Here is an 11,487-nt window from a genome sequence, read left to right on the forward strand (position 1 = left end):
TAGCTTTTCTAGGTGTCATTCTGACAATACTGTCTACACCAAGAAAGTGGGTAAGTCTCTTATCATTCTTGTTCCTTATGTTGATGATCTTATCCTTACTGGTAGTGATCCCAACCTTATAAACCATGTGAAGTCTATCCTTAAAAAGCAGTTTGAAATGACAGACTTAGGACACTTGCATTATTTTCTTGGTCTTCAAGTCTTGCAATCCAGGGAAAGTATTTCGCTTTCCTAGTCCAAGTATGCCTGTGATCTTCTATGCCACTTTCACTTGGAAGACTGTAATCCAGCCCCTTCTCCCTTTCAGTCTAGAGCCAAATTTCAGTCACTTGTACTTCCCCTGAAGTTGATGCTACCTTATATCATTAGCTTGTAGGAAAACTTTTGTATCTGACCCATACTCGTCCTGACCTTTCCTTTGTTGTTGGCCTTATTGCTCGGTTTATGCAAAACCCACATGAAAGTCATTAGAAAGTAGCTAAAAGAATAATCTGTTATGTTCGAGGTACAATTCAGTTTGGGATTCATTATAGTGCATAAGCATTTCCTCTATTGGTTGGTTTCACTGATTTCGATTGGGTTGGTGACCCTGATGATCGGAAGTCTACTGCAGGTTATGTCTTCACTCTTGGTTCTAGACCTATTACATGGGCTTGCAAGAAACAAAGTGCCATTTCTCTTTCTTCAGCAGAAGCAAAATATTGTGGTGTCGTAGAAGCTAGTAAGGAAGCCCTGTGGCTTCGTCAGTTCCTATCAAAGTTTGGCTTTTAGCAGAAGCATCCGATTACTCTTTGGTGTGATAATCAAAGTGCCATTCAACTATGCAAAGATCCAGTCCAACATCAACGTAGCAAACACATTGAACTACACATGCACTTAATCAGAAAGCTCATTCATGACCATGTTCTTGAAGTGCAATATTGTTCAACGAATGATCAAGTTGCAGACATCTTTACAAAGGCTCTCACAGAGGCAAAGTTTACTAAAATTTGATTTATGGTTGGAGTTCAAGAAGTTGTCACTAAGGGGGGATAGGTTCTAATGCCTCCTTCCTTCTCCTATTGTGTCATATTTGTACATCCTTCAATCCTATCCCAAGTTGTTCTTAAGGGGGGATGTTAGGATATTTCGACACATAGGAAATAGTTAAGTATAACTTGGTCTAGTGTAGAGTTAGGTAAAGTGTGTTTCTTTACTAAGTACATTTGTAACTTACAATTCGACAATCACGATATGTTCTAGACATGAAGTGATCTGACAGTTCATTCTCTCTTAGATATTATCGACACTTGATCCGTGGCTTAACACCCGATTGGTCCATGATCTCTATTTAAAGAGAATGGAGGGTCATTTGTAGGGTGACCGTTCATGAGAGCAGCTTATGTAAATTTTCTTTCTTTTATTAATAAATTGCCTAAAGTGGTCGCGTTGGCTGAGGTCGTGGACTGTTTCCCTCTTTGAGGGTTTTAACCACATCAAAAATACTGATATTGATCTGTGATCTATTTGTGAGCAATGTCCTTTGGTGTTCTATCTGAAGAACTTACCCTGTAAATTCCTACAAACAATCTAAATTGATAGAAATATTTTTTAAGGTATTATTGCTTTGAAATATGTAGTTATAAAATGGTTGCTTTTAGTGATATGTTTGACCATGTATACATTATAATTATAATTATTTTATAAAAGCATTTTTGATATATTATTGTTGTTTTCAATACATGTCAAAATGACATTTTTATATGTTCAATTATATCAAAAAATATAGAGTGGGAAACAATTATGACATAGTTATAAAGTATCTAGTAACAAGTTTTGACTTCTTGTCTTACATAAAGACTTCTTGTTTTTTGTTGTGTATGATGTCTTGGTAGAGATCTATGCTACAATATGTGCATATCTGTTGATTTATCTTTCCTTAATTTAGTAGTATATTTATTTATTTGTCATAGGTTCACCTAAATATTATTTTCACAAAGTCTCTTATAGAAGTGAATTTTTACAAGCTTCAATCTATGTTGAAACTTTAGAAATTGTCATTGAAGGGGAATAGGCTTTAATATCCCCTTCCTTATCTTATTGTGCCACCTTTGTGAATCATGCAATCACATCCCAAGTCATTCTTAAGGAGAGAAGTTATGCTATAGACACTTGGGAGTTTGTTAAGATCAACTTGATCTAATGTGTCTTTACGTAAGGTGCATTTCCTCAATATACATTAACATGAATTTGTAGTTATTATATCTAGTTGTCATGATATGTTCTAGACATAAGGTGATCTGGGCGTTCATATTCTCATCCATACTAATTGGAAATAAGGTGCCTCATTTTAGAGTTTTTTTAATTATAAATGTTACTTATATGTTTAAGATTCAATAAAAGATAATATTATGCTTTATGAAAAATTGTCATTAAATTTATTATGTTACAATTTGCATTTTATAAATGAGGATTTGTGATTATTTGTATGTGTTTCTTAGCTGACTTCCAACCCTACTATTTGAATTCTTGCTAACCTTGTTGCAACAATTGTTTTCCTTGCTTGCAACATTGTCCTAAGCATATCAACTTTTATCAACCATTTAACTTACATGGTAGGCTAGTAGCCATATTAATCCCTTGCTTAACACCCCATCAATCCATGTTTTCTATTTAAAGACAATTTTTGATGATTAATTTTGAGAGATTCATATGTAATTTTTTCTCTTTATAATATATTTGTTCAAGGAATTGGATTAATTAGGATCATAAAATGTTTTTCTCTTTGAAGATTTTAACCACATAATAATCTATGTCTTTAATTTGCTTTTGTAAGTGATTGCTTAAACAGTCAAACCTATGTAGAAATAACTTATCACTCTATCACAAACTTATTAATTTAAATGTTTTTTCTTCGTAACCTAATGACAGATCTTGATTGGCTCCATTTTTGTCGGCAATTATTACAGTTTTTCTATATTTTCTGTTTACTTTTTGTACATATTTATCCATAGCAGGGTGAACTTTTCGGCATTTAGATCATAGCTTACAGACCTCTATTTTTTTTATTTTATTTTTTTTATTTTTATTTTTTTTTGGCTCTAAAATGACTGGTGGACATACATGATAGAATGGGGTTGTTTTCTTTCTTTGAAGGAGACCCCGGGTATCACATGCATTAGTGTATTTTTGTTTTATGGTTTTAAATCCTCCTTCCGGGAGGAAGATTTATACAGGATAGACTCAGCAGAAAGCTCCCTGAGGGTTGAGCTGTGAATGTAAAAATGAGCCCAGCATGGCTTAAGAACAAATGTGTAAAAACTTTTTATCACCATAATAGAAAGTTTTGCTTTTTTCCCCGGAAAAAAAAAGCAAACCTCTTATTTTGTATAAATTAAATAAAAGTCCAACTTATAAAAATATATCTACAAAATAAATTTAAATGTTTTTTCTTCGTAACCTAAAGCAAGCCTCTTATTTTGTATAAATTAAATAAAAGTCCAACTTATAAAAATATATCTACAAAATAAGGAAAGACATACATACTTAAAATTATATATATATATGTGTGCACCACCCTTGGTGTGTATAAGAGTTTGCCTATAACATACCTTTAAAAATAGATAATTGTGAATTTCCTTTCTACAATTACAACTAAAAATAATTAAAAATATTCCAATTAAATGCAATTTCGATGATTCATCTTTTAATGATTCATTTACGTATACATCATAAAACACTGTTTTAATTAATACTCCTTTTCAATAAATAAAATTTAATGCATCTTTTGATGATTCATTTACATATACATCATAAAATATTGTTTTAATTAATACTCCTTTTCAATAAATAAAATTTACATTTTATTTATATTTATATTTTTTTATAAGCTTTAAATTTAGGTTATTTGAGAATAATATTATTTTTTAAACCTAAATTGTTAGTTTAGGTTATTTTGGAGTAATTATTATTAATATATTTTTAATTTTTTGGAATGTGTTAATTTGATATGTTTAGTTTGTCTAATTGATGTGTTTAATGGATTTTTGAGCTATTTGTATGTTTAAAAATATGTTGTAAATATTTAAAAAATCACAATTTTTTTCAAAATTGTATAATTAAATTTCAATAATAAAAAAATTATTGTTTTTAATCAAAATTCAATAAAAAGAATAAAACACCATTCTTTTATAAATTGAATTTTTTTAACTTTTAAAATTTAATTGACGATGATGATGGTGGTGGTGGTGGTTAACGTCCATTGAGACCAAATTGGTCTATCGGACCTATAATTTTCTTAGGTCTTAATTGTTTGGCTTCTCGTCATTCTTGGCGAGATTGGTGTTGTAGCTTTCTTTTTTTCTCTATGGTCTTCCAACTTCCTTTATCTTGCATCTCCTTCATCTCATCTAGTTCTTGGGACATTGGTGTCTTAGCTTCGCGATCTGTTGTGTACGTCCTTTTGAAGATAGTTGGAGAAGAAGCTTGGTCTGGGAGATCTGCTTTGCTGTTAAATGAAGATTTATTTTGTGCAGTATACGAATCCTCATAACTGTTGATGCTTGAGGGGTTGTCAAGTTCACTTTTTTGCTGTTGGGCGGGGCTTTCCTCGTGCTTGTCTTGAGAGTTGTTTCTTTCTTGCCCAATTTCCTGCGATTTAGAGTTTTCTGGAGAGTGTTCTTCCTTGATGACAGTGTAATGTTCTTTTTGTGCTCCTTCCCACCATGTAGATTTGTGGTGATTCTTTCTAGCATAATTTTTCTGGGAGGCTTTTGGGCAATTTTTGGCTAGATGACCTGTCTCAAAGCATGATCGACATTTGAAGAGGACACTTTCATAATCAAGTTTCTGGTTCCACACATAGTCTTTACTTGTTAGGTTTATTTCAGCTGGGAATCCGGCGCTGAAGTCCATTTCCACACAGATGCGTGCATAGGTGGTTTTGGCATATTCCTCTGTTTCTGGGCACTTGCAGTAAAATTTCCCAATTGCATTTCCAATGGCTTTTAGCGAGGAGAAATTCCAGAGATGGAAGGGTAGGTTTGGCAATCTCACCCAAACTGGTGCTGAGGTTATGACTGTTGTTGAGGGATCAAATGATGGGTTCCATGGCTTCATGAATAGGCCTGAATTTTCCCAAAACCAAGGGTCGGAATCTAGAATACATTGTCTGCTTTTAGGGTTTTCAAAATCTACTATAAAGAAACCCCTAGCACACGGGTAGATATTAATTTCATCATAAATGATAGGCTTCCATACCTCTGAGATCCAACTGTGGAGAGCTATCAGCCGTGGCCAAAAACCATTGAACCGACAGATTAGGGCACTTTCAGAAAACTTCAAAGCCTCATCGAGTGAGGCCTGGACCACCTGGACAGTGGGAGTTGGGGCTTCACTGACGATATGGGCAGGAGCTTGCCCACTAGAGGCAGACAGAGCTGATCCAACAACTATCTTCGCGAAGCTGGGAGCCATTTGGAATCATAGTCAAGAGTCAAAGTGTTTCTTACAATGTTGTCCCTTGGTTGTTTAATGAAGTCCAAATCTGCCGCAGAACGGAAGAACTCGGAAGATCTGCGGCAGAACGGAAGAACTGATAATGTGTATATCTTTGGCAGAACGGAAGAACTACTACATCTTCAAGTAATGATAGATTTCTACCCATTCAATCATGGTAGAACGGAAGAACCCAGATCGCGGAGAGAATGTAAGGTTTGATAAGAATATAGAAAACCCAGAACCCGGAAGATCTGCGACAGAACAGAAGAACCCTCTATGAAATAGCAATAGCAATATTCATAAATTCAAACCTGCGACAGAACGGAAGAACCCAGATCTGTGGCAAAACGGAAGAACCTGGAAGATCTGCGACAGAACCCGTAAGATATTATAATGAGAATGCTTTTCTTATTCTCAATTAATTTCAATATTGGGAAATTATCAAATTAATGAAAAAAAACACAATAAATAAACAATTAGGATAATAAAAATTATAACCTTATAAAAAAAACTCAAAAAAATTTGACTAAATACATTTTAATAATAAAATATAATAAATTTTTTTAATTATACCTTTTTCTTAATATAAATTATTAATAAAATCTTTATATTTTATTATTTTAATTTAATTATATTTAAATTAAATGACAAAAATTAAGTACTACATTGTTTTAACCATGCAACTCTTCTCTTCTTTACCAATATCTACCAAACCAAATCAATGAAATATAAACACAAAAAAAAGAATATATGCCAACTCCAATAAGGGCTACCAAGATGATCAATGATATTAATCAATAATCTGTCATGAAGTTGAAAAAGAAATAATAAGCACTAGATTCAGAAAACTCTTTTTAAAACAAAGAACCATATCAGCCTTCCACCTTGACGAAGCTCGAGTCGAAGAGTTATACTTGAAAAGTTTCAAAACCCTAGTTACAAAAAATAAAAATAAAAATCATGGCCGTATAGAAAGTATATATATTTTTAAGTTTATTATAGTTTAAAGAAAAGATAAAAAAATAAAAATGGTTTAAGATAAATTAAAATTTTATTTTATATTTAAAAAAATTAATATTTAAAAAGTATTGGCCGTTAATATTTAATGAAATTATTTTATAACATGCAAAGGTTTATATTTATGTTTTAATTATTAATATAGAAATTATATATATAGGAAATAAATAAAATTTATAGTATTTATTTGTATTTTGTAATATTGGCAATTTTAAAATTGGTATGTATTATTGATATCTACTTAATTTTTAAAACTATCAATTTGATTAATAAGATAAAAAAGTACCTTTATCTATTTGTTTATGTTTGTATGTGTGTGAAAGAAATCTATGTATGTGTGTTTAGGAGAGAGATATCTATTACATATATATTTATAATTCTATATTCTAGATATAAACAATTCCAAATTCGATATAAAAGAAGTTGGACACAAGAAAAAATTCCAAAAGATTAACATATTGCATGGTGATTATAGGCTCTAAGATAAACACAAAGTATACTCACTACCGTGACTATGGGGACTCTTTTGGCATGCTAGAAAAATCTTGTCAGGTCACGCGATCCCATGGCCCATCTGCCTGTCATATAAAAAATCTGCAAGAATATAGTAATTAGATTGAAGGATTTTTTTGTTTTTAATAAAAATAATAAAGTGACATAAATGACAGATCCAATTTTTTATAAAATGGATGTATTTAGTAGCTGGAAATGGAAATGTCCAATGGATAATTACCATGGCTCTTATGCATTCTATAATTTCATAATTGAATCTAAACATGACTAGGCCTTTCAAATCTTGAGGTGCGTGGTAAGATTTGACCTTTCAAACTTACGTTTGGGCCTTTAAAATCTTGAGGTGCGTGGTAAGATTTGACCTTTCAAACTTGGGGTACTTTCTAGAGAGATCGCTCCTTGTTAAACAATAATGGATTTTTTCAAAAATGATACTTTATATACTATTATTGCTTGAAATATTAGAATTTCTTCCAAATACCTATTTAAAAGTAAAAGTGGGTTCAAATTAGTTTTATTATTTATAAGATTCTTTGTCAATTGAACTCATCATGTTGAAAGTTGAGATTAGTTGGTCTTTTTAAAAGTACATTAGAGTTAATGAATTTGAGCATGTTATTTGAGAACTTTCCCAAAATAATTGGACATCTCTTACAAAATCTCTAAAATATATAAACAATGACTATACATAATTTTTCTAAATCATTGGCTAGTTTTGTTGTAACTAACATGATGTTGTAAGAAAAGTTATTCAATATGTCTCTTATTTTATGTGTATATCTATGATTTTACTTGGATTTATTTTATTTTATGGTAAGCTTGAAAATATATAAATAATGACTATACATAATTTTTCTAAATCATTGGCTAGTTTTGTTGTAACTAACATGATGTTGTAAGAAAAGTTATTAAATATGTCTCTTATTTTATGTGTATATCTATGATTTTACTTGGATTTATTTTATTTTATGGTAAGCTTGAAAATATATAAACAATGACTATACATAATTTTTCTAAATCATTGGCTAGTTTTGTTGTAACTAGATGTTGTAAGTTTTGTTGTAACTAGATGTTGTAAGAAACGTGATTCAATATGTCTCTTATTTTATCTGTATATCTATGATTTTACTTGGATTTATTTTATTTTATGGTAAGCTAGAATTAATAAGATAAACTACAAAATCTATATCGGCAAAAAAATGTAAATGACTAACATATGTATATATAAAACTTCCATAAAGAGTTTATATATCTATATATATATAAAACATTAAGTCAGTTTGAAAAAGAAACTTTTTCAAAAAAAAAAATTACTTGATGGATACGATTGCTTGCCAAATTTATACCATGACGCTACGTACAATTATTTTGAATGCTATAAATGAGTCATTTATAAGATGTCTCTAGAGATTTGAACTCATAAATACTACAAATGAGTCCTTTAGAATACGTCTCAAGAGACTTTAGAGAGGTGAACTCATTTAGCTTGAGAAACAAATTGTCCACCAAACTACTCCTAGTACTATAAAAAAATATATTATTACTATATCTCTAACCATACCTCAACTTACCTATATATTATTAAAATTAAATTAATTCCAATTTAGATCTCTATATTTAAATCTTAATTATTTATATACATTTAACAATTAATGTTATATATATAAATCTGAAGTACTTAAAATCCAACCATATATATGTCAATTAGTTACTCGAGTTTATGATATATAGGCTGTAATCTTACCGTCTTGAGGTATGTAAAATTCATGATAAGTTGGAGACAAATTCTTAATGAGACAAGACATGTTTGGGCCCAGCGCACTGCGTTCCGTGCATAGGTCCGGCGAGACGTTTAATGCCATACATTGGACATGGGACAGTATGGGCAGCACGTCTGGCCCAAATTATTATCGAGAAAAGAACTTACAGTAAATGTCCAGGCACAGCTCACCATGTTCCGTGCGTTGGTATGGTCAAACATTTAATGCCTGCATTGGAAAGTGTGGGAAGCTTCTTCTATTTAAAGGAAATTCCCTGTGGTGCAGCTCGGTCGTGTATCTCTCTGCCTTTGCCAGCGTTGGACTGAAGGGATCTAGCTGGTAATCTTTGTGGTTGTCTTGTGAGTGAGAGAAGTGCGAAAAATGGCTGTGAAGAAGATGGGGGAAGCTGTGTTTGTGGTTGGGCTTGTGGTTACAATGATGAATGTGTGGGGTGCTGTGAGTGTGGAAGGTGCCATATCATGCAACCAGGTGGTGAGTGCCATGACTCCATGCGCTACATACCTTCTAGGAAATGCAGCAACCCCTGCTGCGGCTTGTTGTCCTTCCATTCGTGGGTTGGACTCCCAAGTGAAAGCCACCCCTGATAGGCAGGCTGTTTGCAACTGCCTCAAGACACAAGCACAGTCATATGGGGTCAAGTTGGGAAAGGCCGCCAATCTGCCGGGTCTGTGCAAGGTCACAGATCTCAACGTGCCCATCTCTCCTAATGTTGACTGCTCCAAGTATGTGTGCAATCTATTTTAGTTTTCGTTAGTATTTGATGTGTTTTTCCTTCTTATTTTTATGCGAACTTGCTATGGGATTTTGTTTTAACAAATATTGCACTGGATTATTGTTTGGGATTTGGATTAACGACATTATTCTGTTTTTCAATATGGCAGGGTTCACTGATAAACTTTTTTGGCGATGGAATTTGGGCTGGTTATCATAGTTCTATACTATTGGAGCTATAGTTAGTCTATGAACTAATGTGTTTTGTGACGATGGAATCTGGGCTGGTTTTCTTAGTTCTATACTATTAGGTGTAGGTGCCAACTGTAGTGAGTCGGTGAACTAATGTGTTTTGTGATTATCGTAACGGGCGTTGTACTGTTTTCTGTGAATCAGTTGCTTGTGTGATCCTGCATTCTGTGCTTTTGTAATACATTTGAATAAATAAATGATGATGCCAGCCGGTTTTAGTCTGTTTTAGTATTACCTGTTGTTGCAATCAAACTTCTACTACTTTGCGACGATGAAACTGCAGGAATACCTGATTACTTGGTTTTCAATTTTGCACTCAAACTTCCAATACTTTGTGACAATGAAACTGCATCAGTACCTGATTATACTTGGTTTTCAATTTTGGTCCTCTTGTATTGGGTTGAACAGTCTGCGATATTTTTCGTAAATGAGGCGTTTGACTCTTGCTCCTTATTTTAATCCTAAACTGCTGTTTGTCATTTTCATAATATCATAATAAAATCAATTAATTTCTTTTATATTGGTAATAGTGTAGATTGTGATTTAAGCGTTAAAACCCTTAACCATATTTTAATTAAAATTAACTAAGAGAAATGCTTTCAAATTTTATTATTTGTTGTTAGTACACCATGTGAAAATAATGCGCATCAAAACTTAACAAATGATTATTCTCTATTCCCCTCCAAGTCACTAAAAGATTCTATATTCCTCGTCACTTGGAATGAGGCGTCACTTGGAATGAGGCACCACTTTTCAAGTACCAAACACTCCCCATCATTATTCTCGCCATGCATGCAATGAGAGTAAAGTCAATCTTGAACTTTGTAGCCAAAGCTTTACATGTTGCTGCTATTGCAAGCTCCTTCTTGCTTGCCTTCTTGTGTGGACACTTCGTGGCATAGTGCCTAAATTCATGACTATTGAAACACTTGATTTTGGACAAGTCTCTCTTCTTGGCCCCTTTCCTAGAATTGACCTCACCTTGGGACTTCTTTCCCTTGGCCTTCATTCCTTTGCTGAATAATGCAAAGTCCTCTTCATCTTCTTTGGATGAGGTCCCATCTCTGGTATTCTACCTTATTTCCTCCTATACCAAGTCAGGCCATAAGCGCTCCCAGTTTGGTAGTTTCTCTCTCCCATTCACCGAATCTTAGTAGTTGTGCCATCTCTTAGGAAGGCCTAGAAGGGCTAGGCTTACCAAATAATCCTCTCCTATAGTAACACCAACTTGATCAAGGTCATCTTGATATTTTGAAGTTTTTCCTTTAGTGTCAGCTTCTTGTGGTCACTACTATTCTGGAACAAATCTGTCAATTCTTGCCACATTGCATACAAAGTCTCTTTCCTGTGGATATTTGAGACAATATCGTCTTGTACTCCCTCCAGTATGATTCTCCTCACCTTGGCTACACACTTCTTCCATTTTGCTAGAACCTTAGCATCAGATGTTGTTGGTTTCAGAATATCATTTTCAATGAATTCCTTCAATCCATTATCTTCCAGCACAACCTCCATGCAGTCCTTCCAAGCAACATTATTCAAGCTTCCCTTAGGGGAATAATTGAGTCTTAGTCCATAGAAAGCCATCCTTTTAGCTCTGAAGAATTGATCCTGCAAATCTAATCATCTTGTAATAAAAACTTTGAAATCTCTGCTCTATAATGAATCATGTTCCAATACCATGTAAAAATTAATGTGTAGATTCAAAACTGCTTATGAAATTTACTAAATCACA

General features: G+C 32.9%; 1 protein-coding gene across 1 annotated transcript; it reads left to right on the forward strand.

Annotated features, from left to right (window-relative positions):
• The first annotated feature begins 9,048 nt into the window (after positions 1-9,048).
• LOC149262362 (non-specific lipid-transfer protein) lies at positions 9,049-9,980 on the forward strand. The gene is made up of 2 exons (XM_089424179.1): positions 9,049-9,511; positions 9,671-9,980. The coding sequence occupies exons 1-2, from the start codon at positions 9,150-9,152 to the stop codon at positions 9,678-9,680; spliced, it is 372 nt and encodes a 123-aa protein (XP_089280305.1). The 5' UTR covers positions 9,049-9,149; the 3' UTR covers positions 9,681-9,980.
• The last annotated feature ends 1,507 nt before the right edge of the window (positions 9,981-11,487 follow it).

This window comes from Pinus tabuliformis, chromosome 6, assembly GCF_031772625.1.
Source record: "Pinus tabuliformis cultivar Carrire ecotype Pingquan chromosome 6, CPIR1, whole genome shotgun sequence".
Classification (NCBI taxonomy): domain Eukaryota; kingdom Viridiplantae; phylum Streptophyta; class Pinopsida; order Pinales; family Pinaceae; genus Pinus; species Pinus tabuliformis.

Excerpts from the sequence above, each read along its gene's own strand:
- LOC149262362 (XM_089424179.1), top strand. The coding sequence starts at position 9,150 with ATGGCTGTGAAGAAGATGGGGGAAGCTGTGTTTGTGGTTGGGCTTGTG.